The following is a 23,365-nucleotide window of genomic DNA, read 5'->3' as shown; positions in this document are numbered from 1 at the left end:
AATGAGATTTCCAGTAGCATATCAAAGGTGAGCATCACTCCCTCAAGACTAACCTGCCGTTGTGGTATTCCTGACCTCAGAACAGTGTCCAGGGTGAGGTTGACCCAGTCGTGGTGGTGGGGGTGATTGGGCGGTGGTCTACGCAGAGTGAATACAGCCGAGCTCTTGGATTTAGCCGCTAGTTCCAGCATCTGCTCCAGGCTGCACAATGTCTGGTTCCCCACCGACCAGCGCTCGGACACTGACATGTACTGTACAGTCCAGAAAGGATCATCCTGCGTTCAGTGAAATCAGTTAGTCAAGCTATATGCAGATATACATACTTATACATTCCTAATGTAAAAATGTTTAACTTAAAAGTCAAAAGAAAACGAGGACATTTATCCTAAATTATGAAGCTATGACACTGTGCTTAATTACATTGAAGTCCACTTATAACTGGAGTAAAAGTCAAAATTTTGATTTACATAACCCTTAGAGATCAACAGACCATTTTTGTTACTGTACCTTTAAGATTTCTATATGCAAATGATATCTGTTATAACTATAATTATTGTTCATTAGGTTGGGCTGATTGCACAAAACTAACAGTGGTCGATGTATAAATTTGGGCGAACATATACTAATGTGCTGACATCATAACTGTGAAATGTTTTATCCAAATGACCTATTTTGCAATATAATTTCCATTAATGGTCAAGAGAGAGGCTTAGTGTGAGCATTAATTAAAGTACATCTACATATTAGACTGAACTCATATTTTATAGTCCCCAATCCCCATTTAAATTTAAAAACACTCTTCAGTGTTGCCATAAATAAATGCTAATTACTAACACTACTACATCTCTATTTCAGCTGTATTGTAGACATTGTTCAGAGCCAAAATGGCCCATACCTTCAGAAACCACTGGCCAGCGTTCAGTGAGCTCAGATCAGTCCAGTTGAAGAGTGAAGCATCCTCATACTGTCTCTCTGGGAACACTCTCCTCACGTTTGTGGTTCTCCTCAATGTCCGGTCTCTCATGAGGAACGGCACACCATCTAGACTACAGCCAAAGCCAGAGTTACTCAGCAGTGTGTGATTAGACAGCACTTAGATGCAACCGAGAAAGTGTTTCCATTAGGGCTGAACCCATTTGGGTTACCAGACAAGATCATTTAAACTCTAAGCCACATCAACCCATTTGATTTGAATATGGTTTTATACCAGTGCCACCACCTCTCAATGAAATTAAACCAGATGTTCCCAGCCAAAGCAATACGTTGCCTGAAACAACCAATCCCAAAGCAGTAACGGTCCACAAGACTACATTTTCAATTGCATTTATTTATATAGTGTTTCTTACAATATACATTGTTCTTTTAACTGACTCAACCGTTTAAAAATTGCAGCTGTATCATTGCAACACAATGGTCAAGATCAGGACAAATGTGCTATCAGGACAAAACATTTAATATTTCAATGATGAATTAAAAAGATTTACTAATAGATTTTAAAGGATTACAAAAAATGATTTGCTTTTCATTTCTTCAGTTAAAACTTCAGTAAAAAAAAATGAGGTCAAAATGATTTTTGTGGTAATCAACATTATGCCAGAGATTCTGTCCATATAGAGATTCACTTGTATTTATGGAAGCTTGTTTCCGCCACAAAATAAAACATTTTAAAAGATAATTGCGACTTTTTATCTCACAATTGCGAGTTTATATCTCGCTATTCTGACTTTATTTCGCAGAATTGCGTGAAATAAAGTCGCAATTGCGTGTTATAAAGTCAGAATTGCGAGATATAAAGACAGAATTGCGTGAAATAAAGTCGCAATTGCATCTTATAAAGTCAGAATTCTGACTTTTTTTTCTCGCAATTGCGACTTTATATCACGCAATTCTGACTTTATAACACATAATTGCGAGTTTATATCTCGCAATTCTGACATCTTTTCTCAGAATTGTGAGATATAAAGTCCAATTCTAAGAAAAAAAAAAGACTTTTTCAGAATAGTTTATATCTCACAATTCTGACTTTATAACACGCAATTGCGACTTTATATCTCGCAATTCTGACATCTTTTCTCAGAATTGTGAGATATAAACTCACAATTGTGAGATATAAAGTCCAATTCTAAGGAAAAAAAAAGACTTTTTCAGAATAGTTTATATCTCACAATTCTGACTTTATAACACGCAATTGCGACTTTATATAATGCAATTCTGACTTTAAATCTCCCAATTGCGACTTTATTTCTCAGAATTGCGACTTTATATCTCGAAATTGCGACTATTTCTCAGAATTTCTCGCAATTCTGGCTTCATATCTCGCAATTCTGAGAAAAAAAGTCACAATTCTGCCTTGATATATCGCAATTGTGAGAAAAAAAGTCCGAATTGTGAGATAAAAAGTCGCAATTCTTATTATTTATTTATTTATTATTCAGTGGTGGAAACAAGCTTCCATATGTATTTGAGATATCTCAATCAAAAAAGCTTGAGTGATGACTCTCTTTAACCAAGATAAATTACAACACAACAGATGGACAATTTCTGCTCCATTATCTAAAGATGTGCAGGCAGAGTAGATTATAGCTTAAATGAGCTTCTTTATAAAGTCTTCCTGTCTGTCCCAGTGTTCAATTACTGCGCACTCCCTGGGTTAAAGAGACGTCACCACTCATGCCAACCTCTCATTATAGCAGTCTCGCTCTGCCAAACAAGGATTCACACTTTGAAACACACACTGTGGCCATGTGCCTTTAGACACACACTGCTCTGTATAATCTATTGATTGAACTGTACCAAGAGAAGAACCAGACAGAATGAATGTATGAATACCTGATGGTCACATCCGCCTCCAACCCACTAACATTTCTCTGCAGAGCTCGGTTGAAGGATAGTAGAGTGTTCTCTGGAGCGAGCTGAACGAGAGAGAAAGAAAAAAAAAAACCTCTTAATTAAGAAGTGAAAATGATACAAAGATTAAAGTACTGCAAACGTGAACCCAATGGAAGCAGCAAAGGAAAGAGCATTGTTAAACCAAAATGTGAGACTCTTTTCACCCTGGAGCTAGGCAATAGCAAAACATCTTCCTTGTTGTTTGGATATAAATCAATAACTCCTCAGAGGTTCACTGAGTGCTTGAGGGCCAGACAGATGCGCAATCTACGGCTCCTCTGTGGTTCATGCTTATGCAACGGCATGCAAGCAGCAACTTGAGATCATCTGAACACAGCGGGTCTACATGTGACAAATGCAGAATGAGGGTGAGATGCTTCCTTTTAAGCACAAGAGAATGAGGAGAGGACTTATGGTTATGACCCTCATCTCAGAACTCTGGCTTTTAAAGCCATAGTGGTCAGTTCCACACCTATGATCTCAAACCAGCGATGTGTTTTCAACCCAGGTTTGGGTGTTTACAGCTTAGGAGTGGCAGAAGACAATTACTTGACGTTCCTCCATAGAAAATTATTCACTAATAAGGTAGCAGAAATCTTACATAACACTGCTGCTAGAAAGACACATAAGAACGCTGAGATGTTATTACTAATTATATTTCTCATTTATTTTTCTGTAGCCATATTCAGAAGCGGACCAATTTTTCCGAGGGGAAATTAGGTAGATTTGTGTTTTTCACAGATGATTTTAATCCAGAGCAATTAAACATCTCTCTTTTTTTTTCTCACACAAACCCCAAAAATCTACAGAGAAAGTTACAAACACAACCTGTAAAAAGTTTATGTTTATGTTTATGAAAGAAGTATCTTAGGCTCACCAAGGCTGTATTAATTTGAAGAAAATACAGTAAAAATAGTAATATTGTGAAATAATCTAAATATTAAAAAAGAACTGTTTTTTATTTTAATATACAGTATATTAAAAAATGTGATGGCAAGGCTAAATCTTTAGCAGCCATTCCTTCTGTGTCACATGATCCTTCAGAAATCATTCTAATATGCGGATTAGGTGCTCAATTAGTGACAATTAAAATTATATATAATAAATTAATAAATTTGTTAATATTAATATATATATATATATATATATATATATATATATATAAATATAATACACACACACACACACACACACACACACACACATACATATACACATACATATATTGTATAATAATTAGTGACGTACACAACTAGACACAGACACAAAAAGTCCAATTTCAGCTGAATCAGTACATTAAATAATGGATGTCCTATATTCATTCATACCTTCAAGTAGTTCATAAAACTAATCCTGTCCAAATACTGCATTTCACTACAAATGTACAACAGTGTACATGTTTTTTTCTGTGCCACTATCAAACAAAAATAACATCCGCGAATATAAAAAGCGCATTTGCAATTACAGAGCACAATACACCACTGATACACACAAGCGTATTGAAAACCTTTCATAACCACCAAACCTTGAACAACGCCTACGCAGAGATTCTCACTGGCTCTTACCAGAGTTATATTTAGCTATGACAAGCCAGGGAAAAGAAATATGAGAAAGATAAATGAAGAGAGAGAAAGAAAGAAAAAGAGAGGGAAAGTGAGGGATGGAAAAAGACACAGGAAAGAGATAGAGGCCTAGAGAAAGAGAGAGCAAGGACCAAACTGCTTCCAGCAATCCGTGATGTAGCCTGAGCTTGATGTAGCATCTAGGGAAGACAGGAAGTGCACAGAACAATGTTGACAATTTGACAGCTTACCATTGGAGCTCCTTGATGGCCGATGATGGCGGGTGCTGCTTTGAGACTCCCACGCTCCATAATGCAGGGTGAGGTGATTGACAGCGGAATGAAGTACAGCGTGAGGAGAACAGTCAGGTAGATGAGGAGAACCATCATCTGGAACCCTAAAGAATCAACAACTTAGTTATCTGAAAATTAAAACTATGGTACAGCTTAAAAAAAAAAGAGCATTTTTTTAGGAATAAAATGGCTTTAAATTAGATGTTTTTAAACAATTTGAATTGTGATTACATGTGGTATGTCATAATCTTTGCAGTAGCTAAGAGGAAATGCCTAAATGAAATTTTTAGCTCAGAACAAGTAACTGAATGCTTAGCCAGCACATTTAAAGTGTGCGGTCTCCTTGTACATAATGTGCTTTCTAATATTAGTGCTACTGTAAGTAAATTTATGTTGACAGTTGAGGAGCCATGACAGCAGCTGTCCTGAAGAAGAAAACTGTAGAAGTTTAGGCTAAAATGTGCAATATCTTCCCTTGCAGCAATGCTGAATATACAGTATAACATTCTTGTGTTGCACTATGAATGAGCACATGATGTGTGGAATTGAGCTTACACAGCTATTTTAATTCACATGCGAAGTTAATCCACATGAATAGTTTTCTAAATCTTACAAATGAAGACAAAATACACTTCCATTAAAAAGTTTGGGGTCTTCTATTTCATAATAATTTTTATTTAGCAAGGACGCATTAAATTAAGTGACAGTGAAGACATTTATAATGTTACAAAATATTTCTCTAAAAGAAAAATAGCCGTTTTTTTTACTTTCTATTTATCAAAAATATATTCATCTGTTTCAAAATTGATACTAATAATAAATGTTTCCTTGAGTACTAAATCATCATATTAGAATGATTTCTGAAGGATCATGTTACACTGAAGACTGATGAGTAATGATGCTGAAAATTCTGCTTTGCATCTGAGGAATAAATCACAGTTTAAAATATATCCAAATAAAACAGTTATTTTAATTATAATTTTATTATATTTTGGATTTAATAACTACAGCTTTGGTGAGCATTAGGCTTGCTGCGATAGTCGGTGTTACCAGAGTTACACAGTGTTCACACGTTACACACACACACCTTCATGGTGTATGTAGTGCCTATTCATTTTGTTAATAAAGCTCATGTTAATGAAGTGTAATAAATGTTAATAAAGGCTCTGTATACTGTATGTCCCTGAGGAAGGAAGATAAATTTTGTTCTTATTAACTAAATGAGCCAAACCAGTTAAATCTGTGCGTAGTTGAATCAGATGAGCTTGGGTAAACAGAAATGAAGAATCAATAGCAGTTTATTAATTTCGCCCCTAATGCTGTAACATGAAACACTAGAGCATTGAGCTAGTGGAGATAGTAATGTGTGTCTGTGTGACGACAGGAATGTATCAATAGGGATGGAGGATTTCTCTGTGTATCGCTTTAATAATTAACATCTGGTTAATAATGATGTCTAACTGAGAGCCTGATCTTTGAGTGAGGAAGTGAATTCGGCTTACTGGTTTTCTCTCCTCGTGCCACCTGTCCCGCCACCAGCCAGGCCAAAGCGGTAGTTGCAGCTAAAGCGCCGATTTGAAGGAAGGGACCAGTAGCCTGAACAAAAATGGAGACATTAATTTGTCCTAAATACACAAACATAGACAGAATGAGAGAAATGTCTAGAAAATTGAGGAACCTTACTTAAATGGATAGTTCACCCAAAAGTTAAACTTTTGTCATCATTTACTCACCCTCATGTCATTCCAAACCTGTAATTATGTTTATCTTTGAAACACAAATAAAGATATTTTAATGAAATCTGAGAGATTTCCATCCCTCAATTGACAGCTACGCAACTACCACTTTGATGCTTCAAAAAGTTCATAAAGAGATCGTAAAACGAATCCATATGAATTGAATGGTTTAGTCCAAATTAAGGCTTTTATTCACATAAACATTCACCAACTCACACATCAGTTGTGGTAAACGGGGTGGTGGTAAACGGGGTGGTGGTGGCGCAATGGATAAGACACATGCCTTTGGTGTGAGAGACCCGGGTTCGAATCCACTGTGAGACACCAATGTGTCCCTGAGCAAGACACTTAACCCCTAGTTGCTCCAGAGGTGTGCGACCTCTGACATATATAGCAATTGTAAGTCGCTTTGGATAAAAGCGTCAGCTAAATGAATAAATGTAAATGTAAATGTAAACGGAAGCTCAAGCATGTTCGCTTGACTTTCGAGAACCAATGAGGTTCATTCTTGTGTGTTACGCATCATGTTTGAGCTTCAGCAAGAACCAATGAGGTTCATTCTTGTGTGTTACGCATCATGTTTGAGCTTCAGCAAGAACCAATGAGGTTCATTCTTGTGTGTTACGCATCATGTTTGAGCTTCAGCAAGAACCAATGAGGTTCATTCTTGTGTGTTACGCATCATGTTTGAGCTTCAGCAAGAACCAATGAGGTTCATTCTTGTGTGTTACGCATCATGTTTGAGCTTCAGCAAGAACCAATGAGGTTCATTCTTGTGTGTTACCCATCATGTTTTGAGCTTCAGCAAGAACCAATGAGGTTCATTCTTGTGTGTTACGCATCATGTTTGAGCTTCAGCAAGAACCAATGAGGTTCATTCTTGTGTGTTACCCATCATGTTTGAGCTTCAGCAAGAACCAATGAGGTTCATTCTTGTGTTACGCATCATGTTTGAGCTTCAGCAAGAACCAATGAGGTTCATTCTTGTGTTACGCATCATGTTTGAGCTTCAGCAAGAACCAATGAGGTTCATTCTTGTGTTACGCATCATGTTTTGAGCTTCAGCAAGAACCAATGAGGTTCATTCTTGTGTGTTACGCATCATGTTTGAGCTTCAGCAAGAACCAATGAGGTTCATTCTTGTGTGTTACGCATCATGTTTGAGCTTCAGCAAGAACCAATGAGGTTCATTCTTGTGTGTTACGCATCATGTTTTGAGCTTCAGCAAGAACCAATGAGGTTCATTCTTGTGTGTTACGCATCATGTTTGAGCTTCAGCAAGAACCAATGAGGTTCATTCTTGTGTGTTACCCATCATGTTTGAGCTTCAGCAAGAACCAATGAGGTTCATTCTTGTGTTACGCATCATGTTTGAGCTTCAGCAAGAACCAATGAGGTTCATTCTTGTGGTACGCATCCTGTTTGAGCTTCAGCAAGAACCAATGAGGTTCATTCTTGTGTTACGCATCCTGTTTGAGCTTCAGCAAGAACCAATGAGGTTCATTCTTGTGTGTTACGCATCATGTTTGAGCTTCAGCAAGAACCAATGAGGTTCATTCTTGTGTGTTACGCATCATGTTTGAGCTTCAGCAAGAACCAATGAGGTTCATTCTTGTGTGTTACGCATCATGTTTGAGCTTCAGCAAGAACCAATGAGGTTCATTCTTGTGTTACGCATCATGTTTGAGCTTCAGCAAGAACCAATGAGGTTCATTCTTGTGTTACGCATCATGTTTTGAGCTTCAGCAAGAACCAATGAGGTTCATTCTTGTGTGTTACGCATCATGTTTGAGCTTCAGCAAGAACCAATGAGGTTCATTCTTGTGTGTTACCCATCATGTTTGAGCTTCAGCAAGAACCAATGAGGTTCATTCTTGTGTTACGCATCCTGTTTGAGCTTCAGCAAGAACCAATGAGGTTCATTCTTGTGTTACGCATCCTGTTTGAGCTTCAGCAAGAACCAATGAGGTTCATTCTTGTGTTACGCATCCTGTTTGAGCTTCAGCAAGAACCAATGAGGTTCATTCTTGTGTTACGCATCCTGTTTGAGCTTCAGCAAGAACCAATGAGGTTCATTCTTGTGTTACGCATCCTGTTTGAGCTTCAGCAAGAACCAATGAGGTTCATTCTTGTGTTACGCATCCTGTTTGAGCTTCAGCAAGAACCAATGAGGTTCATTCTTGTGTGTTACGCATCATGTTTGAGCTTCAGCAAGAACCAATGAGGTTCATTCTTGTGTGTTACGCATCATGTTTGAGCTTCAGCAAGAACCAATGAGGTTCATTCTTGTGTTACGCATCATGTTTTGAGCTTCAGCAAGAACCAATGAGGTTCATTCTTGTGTGTTACGCATCATGTTTGAGCTTCAGCAAGAACCAATGAGGTTCATTCTTGTGTGTTACGCATCATGTTTGAGCTTCAGCAAGAACCAATGAGGTTCATTCTTGTGTTACGCATCATGTTTTGAGCTTCAGCAAGAACCAATGAGGTTCATTCTTGTGTGTTACGCATCATGTTTGAGCTTCAGCAAGAACCAATGAGGTTCATTCTTGTGTTAAGCATCCTGTTTGAGCTTCAGCAAGAACAAACTAAACTAACTAAATTCAATCTGTTCATCATATAAAGCGATCGTGTCTCTACAGAAAATGTTGGACTAAACCACTCAATTCATATGGATTAGTTTTAGTTGTATGTAACTTTTTGAAGCGTCAGAAAAAGTGGTAGTTTCGTTGCTGTCTATGGAGGGACAGAAAGCTCTCAGATTTCATCCAAAATATCTTCATTTGTGTTCCAAAGATAAACGAAAGTCTTACAAGTTTGCAACGACATGAGGGTGAGTAAATAATGACATCGTTTTAATTTTTGGGTGAACTAAGCCTTTAAAGTGTCTGTAGAAAAATAATTTTACAGAGAGAGATAGCACACTCGAGACAAACTTCTAGCCTGAAGCATACACTATCGTTCAAAGGTTTGGGGTCTGTAAGATGTTTTAATGTTTTTGAAAGAAATCTCTTACACTCACCAAAGCTGCATTTATTTAATCAAAGGTACAGCAAAAAAACAGTAATACTGTGAAATATTATTGCCTGTGATGGCAAAGCTGAATTTTCAGCATCATTACTTCAGTCTTCAGTGTCACATAATTCTTCAGAAATCATTTTAAAATGATACTTTGCTGCTCAAGAAGCATTTCTTATTATTATCAATGTTGAAAACAGTTGAGATGTTTAATATTTTTGTGAAAACAGTGATACTTTTTTCAGGAATTTTTTTATTTTTTATGAATAGATTGCACAAATGAACAGCATTTATTTGAATGATAAATCTTTTGTAACATTACATATGTCACTTTTGATCAATTTAATGCAACCTTGCTGAATAAAAGTGTTATCAACAACAAAAAATCGTACTGACCCCACACTTTTGAAGGGTAGTCTAACTAGAAAAACGCACATAGAAACGTCCCTGACATTTTTACCAGGCTTTTCAGGACTATTTGAAACCTGGAGATCAGATTTCTAAAAGAACATACCTGAAGAGAAATCCAAACTACATCCCATTCCTCTCCCCACATCTGAGTGACAGATATCACGCCAATTATTGTAGCGAGCAAAGCGACTGTCACACCAATCTAGTGAGAAGAAACAGTTAATTCAGTTAAAAGTCATATTACACAATTCTACTTCATTTATTCCCAGCAAACCAAACTATGCTTCCTTCTCTGTTCATAAACAAACAGGAAAAACAACTTATACTATCTCAATGTGGCCAGAAAGCCTCAGGGCATAAGCTGTTTGTGACACTGTGTCAAGGTTAATTTTGTTTGTCTCACATAAACAGACTAGGTTTTCTATTTCTATTCTGGGGAAAAACATTTCAATGGTTGACAGGTACCTTGTGGAGCCAGTGAAGGTTTAACTGCTGTCCGACAGCTACATGACACAGGGCTAAAATCTGGACCAAAAAAGGACAAATATTAAGTTTAACGAAAAACCGGGTGACAGCAACTGTTCAGATAAAGTGAGAACTAAAACAAGCTAAAATAATGCTGAATGGTGACATGTACACGTGTGAGAGAGATATTTAAAGTGTTAGTGGTTCTGGAGAGGTTTTGGTATGCAAACCCACAGTGCCGTATCAGTGCTACAGAGCAGTTACAACTCACCATTAAAAATGCAATATAGGTGAAGCCAGCTGCCGTTGTGGCCAATATGGGAATGGTTCCATCGCTCCACTCCCCTGAACGGTTATATAAAAACCTGTGGGAGCACAATACCGGAAAACTGTTAGAAGTTGATTATTCAGCATTAGAATTCGTGGGTGTCCTCCATAATGTTCAGACCTAACCAAATAACCAAGCCCCTGAAAAACAAATAGAAGCTACTAATCTTTTGACAGGCTCCACATTTCTCTTGCTCGCTCTCATGAGAGCTCTGGATTATATAAGTATACTTTTACCAAAGAGGTGAATCAGAGAAGCATCTGTTTTACAAAAAGCATCATCTGCCTTGTGCGTATCTTTGACACAAAGGGAGATAAAGCATATGAGACCATGAGGCACAGTATCAGGGTCAGTATTAGCTTTCTTCAACATCTAGGCACAACGGCTTTAATCAGAATTGAATACCGGCCTACGTTTACTCGATGTGTGTATCCTTTATATCCTGAAAAAGTGCATATTATTCCACAATATGCTTCAAACTGTAGTATGCTGTAGACATCTTTATGCTATTTTTAAATCAGAGAGTCGTATAACGTTACACTGCGTTCACGCCATGTCGTAATAACCGCTCAGTACGCTTTCGAAACACTCTCGCGGTACTTTGATGTCATTCACCGATCAGTCAGTGCAGCTTCAAGTCGAACACACTTTAAATCTGCAGTGGTCAGGTGGTACAGTGGCCACGGGGTACAAGTCATAGCTCTCAGAAAATGTCATGTACAACAAGCACATGAAGGCTTTGTACATGGCGTGAAAGCACCTTTAAAAGAATGTTAAATGAATGTTTTCAACATAATGTTTAATATAATATAAGAAATGTTTCTTGAGTGTTAGAATGATTTCTAAAGGAATGAAGACTGTCTGCAAAAAATGAGCTTTGCCATCACAGGAATCAATGACATTAGAAAACAGCCGTTTTAAATTGTAATAATATTTCCACAATATTACTGTTTTTACTGTATTCAAATGTAGCCTGGGAGAGCATGAGAGACTTCTTTCAAAAACATAAAAAAATCTTACTGACATGGTATATACTGCAGCAACAGCAATATGTTAGTATGTTTATCTGAGCCTAGAATCAGAATGGAAAAGGGGTGGGCATGTCATAGATCACCCTTCTGAACTGACAGGCTAAACTACAGCTTTGAGGGCGGAGCCAGATTGAGGGTTTGATGCCTCTCCTGCCTGATCACAGATTCTACATGCTTGCACGGTCCCTCTGGGCATTAACTGGAGTTTGCTGTGAATCAACCCCTTTTGTCCTCTACAGTAAAATCAAGGACAATGTACCTCCCATGAGACCGTGTGGGAGGAGGTGGAGGCCACAAAGAAGGAGAGAAGTGACATTGAAAAGGAAAAGAAAACAGAATTAAAAAGGAGATCAGGAGGATCAGGAGAAAACGACCTTGAGGAAAAAAGCAAACAATGGCTTTTACCGTCACGTTGTTTTTAATGTCCTCAACCCGTTTTACGGAGTATGTGGCTCCTGGGAAATGGAAGATTATGTAGTATTGTTTCGTCACACCTCGATTACTGTAATGCTTTATATATAGGTGTCTGTCAATCTTCATTGGTACGCCTACAGCTTGATCAAAATGCAACTGCCCCCTCACTTGTTTTATATAACCAATACTGTCCAATAGTAATAATATGCTATATGTAGCTGCAGTTTACATCTGTGTCTTCTGTTGTCTTGTTATTTGTTTGTGCATATGGCATTCAGTGTTTCCCCTACCATTATATAAGGGGGGCGCCCCGCCCTCCTAACGGCTCCCCCCGCCCCCCTTGGAGGTCAAGTAAATTTGATTTGATTTTCTTTATAGCGACAGATTACAATTTGTTATTTTATTAAAAAAAAAAACTAAATGGCCCTTAAGTAATATGTTATTTATCTTATTTCCACGATGGCATGTCTTTTCTGTCTGTGTTTACAATTATCCCAATGAGTGCGCACACTCACACACAAACAAACACTTGCGTCACATACAGTTGAGCACTAGCGGACAGAGAGCGCGCGGCTGGAAATGTGTCGCTGAACTGAAGATGGCAACACTCGCTCTACTGCGAGTAGCAGCCGGAGTAGCTCTCCTGCTCCAAGTCTAACGCCCGTTTCACATATATTTCGTTTGCGGTAAGTATTTTTTTTCCGTACCCATGTTAACAGAGCTTTCACACTGCACGAGGATGCAGTCCGTCGATGATCGATCTGTTCCAGTTGCGGTGCGTATACAGCAGTGCAGAGATCGTTTCTGCACCGAGTCTATTTCTGCTGTGCTGCAAACGCTGAATTAAAGTGACAGCGCATGTTTCGTGGTCAAAATGAACACCGATTGACCTGAAAATGTAGTAATTTCACCATAAGTGCGATTAATTAAATAAAATGTAGTAATCTCACCATAAATTTATTTAATTAATTACTACATTTTTCACTTTAAGACTGAGTTAAAGCAAGGAAAACTACAATTTACCTCAACAAGGCGACATAATGAACAACACTCGTCTTATTCGTGGAGGTGGAAAAACAAGTTCTTTGTGACATGCAAGATTTATTGTATTAAAATTTAAATACAAAAGATTTTAATATAAGTACATGGTTAAATATTTTACCACTTGATTGAGCAACTTAATATATAATTATATAGAAGTAATGTATTGAATAATACATTGTTTAAATTGTGTTTACGTGAACGCGCGTTCACAGCAGTGGTGCGTCTGACAGGATTATTCTCTCCAATAAATGCATCATAGAAATAAAAACTTCTCATAAAAAAAGCCCATTTAAAATTTATATATATATTGGTTAGTATTTATAAATCTTTTTTTAGTTGTTAGTTAAAAAATAAAACTATTTAAGCTCTGGTCCATTAATATTAACAAATACTTCTATAAATTTAACAAAGGTTATTTGCAAAAGTCAATTTTAAAAAGATTTAAATATGTTTATTTATTTTTTTAAAGAGATATCTTATGTTAACATTTTTTAACTTTTACAAACCATTACCCTCCCAGACAACCAATTTATGTGACAGATAGATAGATAGATAGATAGATAGATAGATAGATAGATAGATAGAGATAGATAGATAGATAGATAGATAGATAGATAGATAGATAGATAGATAGATAGATAGATAGATAGATAGATAGATAGATAGATAGATAGATAGATAGATAGATAGAGATAGATAGATAGCGTCTGTGTCAATTCCGTTTAATGTTTGACAAATTAACTGGAAATAATAGCAGCCTCGATTATCAGCATAAGTTTCTTGACTCAATGATTAATTGGACTGACAAAAGCTAACACATTTTGTTTATACAACCTTGCATTAAAAATACAAAATAACTTTTTTTATTCAACATGATAATTAGCTGGATTTAAATATGAAACCAGTATGCAATGCAATGTAGCATACTACTCTAATTCACTGCATAACGCATGCTGTTTTAAATACTAAAAGTAGAATTTGTATATACTGCACAGTATGTACAATCAGCAATTCCATTCTAAATCCTAGCCAAAAACAGTCCAGCCTATCTATTAAAGTTGCAATCTGTTCCATCAGAGCCTTGTCCATGATCTCTGGATTACTTTAAGCGTAGGATTATACCAAATTTGTTTCGGGAAAGCTCATGAGTTTCTTAGATGTATCTGTGCAGAGAAATAGAGATTGTGGGATCGTTGATGAAAGTGTATGATTTTAAAAGGCCTACTCACCAGTTAAACTCGCTGTAGTCATTGTGGGCCTCCCACCAGAAGTAAAACCACACCAGTAACAAGGAGAAAGTGCAGAAGAGAATGAAGGTCCATAAACACTCCCACTGGAACAGAAAAACACACACACAAAAAAAAAATAAGATTTTAAAATAAATCTGTTCCATAACTTGTGTCGATCAACAAGTATTATTAAACAGGTTGGTATCAGCATGCAACAATACAGTCACTGTGAGAAACTGTGCCAAAAGATAATCTCGAGACCTTGAAGGAGAACAAATTTTCTAAATACTGTCAACACTATTTAAAAATTTAGTGAAATTTAATATGGAGCTCTCATAATGCCTCAGGACATGACTGCATACTCATATGAAACTCAATTAATCTGAATAGAGCTGGTTCAATAGTGAGAACTGCCTTCATCACAGATTCATTATTAAAACATTAGTTCTGCTCTCAGCAGGGTACAACAGAGGGCCTTCTTGTTGGCTGAATTCAGCTCACTTTCTAAGACATCAAGAGATGCATCAAAACGCAAACACTACATTTATTGCAAAATCTGCAATAATTAAATATAAATTTCCCCATACTTTACTCCGCTGGTCTTCGCATCAATGTTTATTTAAAAACTGGAAGTGCCTTGTTAAATATCCTATAATGATTTGTTTTATTATAGATAAATTATGGACTGAAATGAAAATATCATTGATTTGGTAAGCTCTTTTAGTACCATGTTAGCCACTCTGGTATTTCTTCTCCAGTTTACATCTTCCAGTGGATTGAATTGGTATTTAGCATTTTATATTAGCATTTCTCAAACATATACAAACAAGTAGCCTATTCAACAGCACTTTCTTTGAGACAGAGTTTAATTTTCAGCATATCACCAGCACTTCCCACACTTTTTTTTTTCTTTTTTTTCACATACACCCCTGGCTCAGCCAACCTCTTAACAATAACCAATGTACTGTGAATAAAGTCCGAAGCTAAAAATATCATCATTTATTTGGCTCACAGAGTAGTGCGTTGTCTACAGCACACAAGAAAATTGGGTTTGTGGATTAATTATATGGCTAGTGTGCAATTACATAAACCATGAAAAACAATAAAAACATTCATTTATTTAGACATAAAAAATGCTTTTAATGTTCGAGTGGACTAACGTTACTATAATTTTCAAATCCGAGTAATTTTCCTTAATGGTTTTCCTCTTTAATCCACCCTGGTGATTTAGTGTCAGTTCTGTATATGGCAGACAACTTCTAATTCCTTCACATTATGAACTGAAAGGAGACAAAAGTACAGGTATAAACCACCCAGTATAATGAAAACCTGATTTTTTTAGAACAGCATGGTCAAATAAAATTAATTTTTTAAATGAAATAAAAGTGAAAAATAAAATAACATAAAACATGGTTACATAAAGAAATTCACTCTGTTCTCATTGCAAAATAAAGACAATGCAGAATGACAGCACTTACTTCAATAAAAAAAATAGCGGGGACACAAACTACTCATACTGTCAATCTTCTTCCTCGTCACTACACAAAGAATGAAAATATAGTCTGCCATGAGGGAGCAGAGCGATAAAACAGTTTTGACAAAAAGCAGTTAGAAAGCGCGTATTAATTCCTAAGCTCCATCATCCAAAAACACCTAAATATAGATGGATAAAGAGGATTATGGGTAGTTTCTAAGCAGAAAAATAATTCACACAAATAAATTCTGCTAAACCTGAGATCTCACACCAACATCACAGGCTGTCTGAATGCGCCAAATCAATAGCACACCATAAAACAGGTCAAATGTCAAATGTGGTTTTGTTTTTCCAAATGATTTTTCCATCGAATTTAAAAATGACACCAGACTGAGAGCAACAGTAATGTTTAACACTGACATGGGATGTGGGTGGATGCATGGTGTTGCTATACGGTTTAACATTATAATATACAGTATAAAAAAATCATATTCATTTTTATTAGCTAAATATGAAATGTTGTTTTTAAAGATTAACTTTGAGTGAGCATTCAATGACAGCAAAGGTAATTTACATATGAGAAAGGGGAAAATGAGCATGCACAATTAAATATACAATACTACCATGTTTTTTAAGCATAAGATTTATTATTAAGTCAGATCACTTCGAAAACCAAAAGCCCATTTCTCCTGAACATGCTGCATAATTTGAAGAATCATTCGTTGTGGGAAAGTTTAAGTTAGGGATTTATTCACCATATAGCAACACCCTGCATCCACCCACATCCCATGTCAGTGTTAAACATTTCTTTTGTTCTCAGTCTGGTGTCATTTTTAAACTCGATGGAAAAATCATTTGGAAAAACAAAACCACATTTGACATTTGACCTGTTTTATGGTGTGCTATTGATTTGGCGCATTCAGACAGCCTGTCATGTTTTTTAAGCAAAAGATTTAGCATTATTAAGTCAGATCATAATCAGTGATCAGATCACTTCGAAAACACGCTGCATAATTTGATATCATTCGTTGTGGCCTTGTGGGACAAGTTTTGCGCCAAGTTTAATAGTTTAAGTAAGGGATTTATTCATGGCCTGAATGACTCATCCCTCATAACCTTGAACACACAATCTTAAGATGAAGATAGTTCAGCATATGAATTGATAAACTCAGCTGTGTTTTTGGCACTGTAGAGGTTGTAGCAGATTGCCATGACATCATCAGGGTCAATAAGCAACAACCAGGAGACAACTCGACAGAAGGGATTCAGAGCAAACTGTGTTTCCTCTAAACGAGAATATCATCTTATCATTAAGCCTCAAAGTTTGATTCTGTCCCGCTGATCTGAGATGGCAGCGCCACTTCACTACTTAGTACCAAAGTAAACTCACTTTTTTTTCTCCACTATTTCCTGAGGGGAGTGTTGAATTTGTATTGTGCAAGTCAACTGTCTAGACTTTAAATGTCTTATTGTTACAAATCACAGAGTTATGTCAGGCACAGACATGGGCGTGCGTCGGTTTGAAATGCGCTGGGGACAGAGACGCATTCGGAAGTGCATTTTCAGAAGTGCTGGGTACAATGACGCATTCATTTCTTTTTTTTTCTCTTTCGCGCAGGTCATGTTTTGAAAGACGATGTCCTGTAGCTTACTAATGTAAATAAATAAAAATGTATACAAAAATGTGATGATGTCCGACTCGTTTTATGAAGAAGAAAGCCTTAAGTTTTCAAAAAGCATTAGACTATGACCCACTATTCTGCTTCATAAGTTGACAATATGACATGATGTGGTTTAATGTACCTAAACAATGATTACCAAATTTCTCTCTCACACTGCTCCTCATAACCACTGAAAACGGTCAAAAAACCAAACCAAAAGTCCAATTATTATGGACGTTATCTGACATTAAGCGTTTCTGCTTCATTAGAGCCTATTGTAAGGAAAAAAGCTGAACGTGGTTTAATGTATCTAAACAGCGATCAATGATCCACAAATTGCTCTCTCATATTGCTCCTCATAACCACTGAAAACTCAAAAAATCTAACCCAAAGTCCAATTATTATGGACGTTATCTGACATTAAGCGTTTCTGCTTCACATTTTCAGCTGGGCAGCAGAGCGGCTGTGGGTTGACTCCCTACGGTTCTCATGGGCTTTATATATATATAAGTCCTAACGTGAAAAAGCTTTACGTGGTTTAATGTACCGAAACAACAATCACCAAATTTCTCTCTCATATTGCTCCTCATAACCACTGAAAACTGTCAAAAAATCTAACCCAAAGTCCAATTATTATGGACGTTAAGTTAACAGTGGTGGGTACAAAATGACTCATGACGAAATCCCCACCGAAATCGACGCCTATGGGCACAGAAACACTTCTATGAACAAATCTAAAGGTAAAATCAAAGTAACAATTCCCTTCAAACCGATCCCAGCAAAGCTTTGCATGGCACATTAGTTTTAATGCTGTAATGTAAACGGCTTGGACTATCGCTAATTGGTTAAGGTGGGGTGAAATGGCATGGTTACAGTGGTTGCCCTTAATTATCTTCATTAAGTTAAACAGGCTTATCTGATGCTGAAATATGGGCATAATAACAATATCTCAAACTAAGATCTGCCAAGCACTGGCTGCAATTATGAAAATTAGCTTCTTTAGCATTTCCTGAGCAAAGAAACGAGCTGAACCACTGCCCAAAAACATGACAGATAGAGGCACACAAACAGCAAAAAACAACAACAAAAAACAGCTTTTCCTTGGAGTGCTTTAACTCTGATGCCCCATAATCATATTATTTATTCATATAGTATTTACCACACACATCTGCCAACTGTAGACTGACTGCTAAATATCTAGTCCACATATACAGTGAGGAAAATAAGTATTTGAACACCCTGCTATTTTGCAAGTTCTCCCACTTAGAAATTATGGAGGGGTCTGAAATTGTCATCGTAGGTGCATGTCCACTGTGAGAGACATAATCTAAAAAAAAAAATCCAGAAATCACAATGTATGATTTTTTAACTATTTATTTGTATGATACAGCTGCAAATAAGTATTTGAACACCTGAGAAAATCAATGTTAATATTTGGTACAGTAGCCTTTGTTTGCAATTACAGAGGTCAAACGTTTCCTGTAGTTTTTCACCAGGTTTGCACACACTGCAGGAGGGATTTTGGCCCACTCCTCCACACAGATCTTCTCTAGATCAGTCAGGTTTCTGGGCTGTCGCTGAGAAACACAGAGTTTGAGCTCCCTCCAAAGATTCTCTATTGGGTTTAGGTCTGGAGACTGGCTAGGCCACGCCAGAACCTTGATATGCTTCTTACAGAGCCACTCCTTGGTTATCCTGGCTGTGTGCTTCGGGTCATTGTCATGTTGGAAGACCCAGCCTCGACCCATCTTCAATGTTCTAACTGAGGGAAGGAGGTTGTTCCCCAAAATCTCGCAATACATGGCCCCGGTCATCCTCTCCTTAATACAGTGCAGTCGCCCTGTCCCATGTGCAGAAAAACACCCCCAAAGCATGATGCTACCACCCCCATGCTTCACAGTAGGGATGGTGTTCTTGGGATGGTACTCATCATTCTTCTTCCTCCAAACACGTTTAGTGGAATTATGACCAAAAAGTTCTATTTTGGTCTCATCTGACCACATGACTTTCTCCCATGACTCCTCTGGATCATCCAAATGGTCATTGGCAAACTTAAGACGGGCCTTGGCATGTGCTGGTTTAAGCAGGGGAACCTTCCGTGCCATGCATGATTTCAAACCATGACGTCTTAGTGTATTACCAACAGTAACCTTGGAAACGGTGGTCCCAGCTCTTTTCAGGTCATTGACCAGCTCCTCCCGTGTAGTTCTGGGCTGATTTCTCACCTTTCTTAGGATCATTGAGACCCCACGAGGTGAGATCTTGCATGGAGCCCCAGTCCGAGGGAGATTGACAGTCATGTTTAGCTTCTTCCATTTTCTAATGATTGCTCCAACAGTGGAGCTGCTTGGCAATTTCCCCGTAGCCCTTTCCAGCCTTGTGGAGGTGTACAATTTTGTCTCTAGTGTCTTTGGACAGCTCTTTGGTCTTGGCCTTGTTAGTAGTTGGATTCTTACTGATTGTATGGGGTGGACAGGTGTCTTTATGCAGCTAACGACCTCAAACAGGTGCATCTAATTTAGGATAATAAATGGAGTGGAGGTGGACATGTTAAAGGCAGACTAACAGGTCTTTGAGGGTCAGAATTCTAGCTGATAGACAGGTGTTCAAATACTTATTTTCCTCACTGTAGGCAAAGGGCAAAGAACACGGGGAGGCCAGCTGCCCGATGTGAGAGAGTAAAGGAGAGGCAGTGGGTGGAAATGAGCGGAGAGAGAAAAGGTAGGGGGAGCAGCGGAACAACGTCCTTTCATAACAGTCCCTCAGCTGTGAGTCTCATCGGTGAGTGAGGTGCAAAATCAAGTCCCTTTTTTACAGACTGACCCATTCTGGAACAGATGTCACACAATCCATTAACAGAACCGTTCAAAGAAAAGATATGCGTTCTATTCATAGAGTGGTTATTTTACTGGTGTACAGAAGCACCTTTCAAATACGGGTCTCAAAAACCAGACTAGACAACTGAAAAGAAATGTCACTGGAGGTAAAATTGAGATCAGATGGAATTAAAAGTGTCAGTATAACAAAGACTATGCAAAATGACTTTACAAAACCACATGGATTCAATATAGCACTACTAGGTTAGTTGGATCATTTCTAGTCCAGCAGTAGTGGAAAAGGAGCTATGTAAATTCTCACTATAGTGTTGGCATTTACATAAGGGTATTTTTGGTCCTGAAAGTAGTTTCACTACAGCTCGACAGTGTCTGCCTGAAGGTTACAGTCAGACATGCTAGATGTCTAAATGTAAATGCTGTGATCCCGACTAATTTCCACTTGAAATTACACTCTGCTTATTTCTATTCAAAGAGTTTCCATTGATGTTTATTGTTATGTAAAAATCACTGTGGGTCAATAATGTGTAATGTTGTGGTGGCTGCCACAAAGAGTGCTTTCATAAGCTGCCTTTTCAAATGTGCAAAAGGAACAAAACGGAATATGTACTTCAAACATGGAAAAACATCTTCATCAAAGAACTAAAGGTCAGATGAAGCTACATAAATCTCGATTTAAAAGCACTGAATAGCCAAGATCTTTGTAAATCCATACTTCAAATCCATAGTTAACCCAAACATTTTAATTCTGTCATCAATTAGTCACCAACCCATTGAAAAGCTCCCGAGGAACATGAGCAGATTGAAGATGTCATTGGGGAAAATGTGTTTTGTTTTGTTTTTTTCATACAATGATAGTCAATGGAATCCAAAAGAACAGAATTTAGAACTATCCCTTTAATATCTTTCTCTCTTCTCCAATGAAAAATATAACCGTAACCTAATAATCTCCATGTTGATGGACCGGAAAGATTAAATCTGACAAGACCATGCATTGTAGGTCACCTTGTAGGAAATGCTGGCACTAGAATACACACATAGATCAATTCATCAATGCCATTTAAAAATGCTGCTCTCTTCTGTAAACGTGAGCCCTGAATGACAGCAACAGCACTGGCAGAAGAGTGGAGAGAATCTGAAAGCAAAGTCTTCCTACATGTGAATCCAAGAACATTGCAGTGAAACGGATTACTACGTGCAAAACAGCGTCTGGGGAACAGAAAGCAATCACAAATATAATCTGTATTCCTGAGGGATGGCAAGAGTTTAAGAGCCTCAGTTTGTTGCTGATGCGGTCTGAAGATGCATGTACAGGTCTGTGGGTTTCTTCCAATCCACTGGAAATGACAGTCTTCACCCTGAGGGAAAACACAGATTTTTGGTGGCGGTTCTGAACCTGCTGTAGACTGGAGTCACAGTCTATCACTGTGTATCATGCCTATGGTGACACCCTGCCCTCAGTACTGACTGGAAAAGGAGAATGTTTATACTAAAGTGTTTTCACCAGACCAAAAGGTATTTGAACTCCATTTAAAAAGATGTTGAAAGGGATATTTCACCCCACCTCCCCCTAAATATAGTTAAATATGGTTAGCATAAAGCCAAATTTGTTATGAAAGACACTGACAAATATATTATATAACCAGTGACATTTCAGTTGATGAGTGCTGTATGAATGAAAGCAAAGTAAACAACTAGCTGTCTGTCGTGTCATTGACACATGTATACCACACATTGCGAGTTAATCTTTACTGTCAATCACTAATGTTAGAGCTGTCAACCTCTCTCAGATTAAAAAAGAGGGGAACTGTGTGGAGTGGGTAGATCCTGAGAGGTTTTGGCAGCAAATCTGAGAGGATGAAAGCAGGCTGGCGTAATGATGCTGAAAATTCAGCTTTGGTATCAGGAATATATTACAATTTAAAATATATTAAAACAGAAAACAGCTATTTTACATTGGAATAATATTTCACAATTACTTCTTTTTTTTTTTACTGTATCTTTGATCATATAAATCCAGCCTTGGTGAGCATAAGAGGAACTGTTAAAAAAAAAAATACTGTACAAATCCTACACTTTTGAATGGTAGTGTATGTAACTGATCACAGTTGATTCACTACATGCCGGTCGCTGCTGTTATTGTGTATATTGGCTTGTACAGACCAGGGGCCCATGGGAGAAAAGGACACTTCTATTCATGTGTCCTTTGTGTTGGGATGCGTAAATGGAAAAACTCTCAATTATTACTGAGGAGGGATCTCTTTTCAGTGGAGCACAGCTTACAGCTTAAACAGGAGACAATCACACATTTCTCTGTCAAACTCACACTACCCAGACACAAATACAGGCTTCATATACAGTAGAATAATTAAACAGAACATATTATACGTATTAGATCCCTGTATGCCATGCTGTTCTGGGGTTAAATCACAAAGCTTTTGTATTGAGTTTGAAATGCCACATGGAATCTCACCGCTCCAGTGATTCCACAGATTTGAGTCTGGAATCATGAAATATGGATGCGCTTTGTATAATCCCAGACCTCACACCCCAAGAGTTTAGTGTGTCATATGAGGATGAGAGCTGGGCTCTGAAGCGGTCAACTGTGGCAAGATGGGACAAAGGTCAAATTGTTGTGTATGAGTAAAATATCATATCCTGTTTCATTTAAAAGTGACAGGAACCGACATTAGCTGCATTCATTGAGAACTGACACCATTCTATCTGTCTCTCTCACTTACAGACAGCTGAACTGGCTGTTTCTGTGGACAGGGTCAGGCCTCCCGCTATGGACAGTCAAGACTGAGCCGAAACTGCTGACAGCACAGTACAAGCATCTGAGAGCCAGAGAACAACAGGAAACCAGGGCAATGGCTTAGTCTCCTTTTGTGGAATTAAAATGGAAATGTATATCTGCTCCCTTTTCGCTCATTTTATTGTATTAGGCATTGATCCAACTGCACACTGATAGGAGAT

The 23,365-nt window shown here is 37.6% G+C and overlaps 1 protein-coding gene across 4 annotated transcripts in view; it reads right to left on the bottom strand.

The window, feature by feature from the left end:
- Positions 1-23,365, bottom strand: part of gdpd5b (glycerophosphodiester phosphodiesterase domain containing 5b) — a 59,544-nt gene that overhangs the window by 10,385 nt on the left and 25,794 nt on the right. For all 4 annotated transcript variants that reach the window (XR_014628795.1, XR_014628796.1, XM_084419529.1 and 1 more), the window contains exons 3-11: positions 14,421-14,524; positions 10,646-10,739; positions 10,375-10,434; positions 10,013-10,111; positions 6,247-6,340; positions 4,703-4,848; positions 2,830-2,912; positions 896-1,046; positions 54-275 (exon numbers count right to left, since the gene is read on the bottom strand). Coding sequence is in view for 2 of the 4 variants with exons in the window: in XM_084419529.1 (XP_084275655.1) it covers positions 54-275; positions 896-1,046; positions 2,830-2,912; positions 4,703-4,848; positions 6,247-6,340; positions 10,013-10,111; positions 10,375-10,434; positions 10,646-10,739; positions 14,421-14,524 (1,053 nt within the window). In the remaining 2 variants the exon portion in view is untranslated. The remainder of the gene's footprint in view (positions 1-53; positions 276-895; positions 1,047-2,829; positions 2,913-4,702; positions 4,849-6,246; positions 6,341-10,012; positions 10,112-10,374; positions 10,435-10,645; positions 10,740-14,420; positions 14,525-23,365) is intronic.

The sequence above is a fragment of the Rutilus rutilus genome, assembly GCF_951802725.1.
Source record: "Rutilus rutilus genome assembly, chromosome: 9".
Lineage (NCBI taxonomy): Eukaryota > Metazoa > Chordata > Actinopteri > Cypriniformes > Leuciscidae > Rutilus > Rutilus rutilus.
Note: the sequence above shows the minus strand (reverse complement) of the source record. Positions and strands in the feature narration are given on the sequence as shown.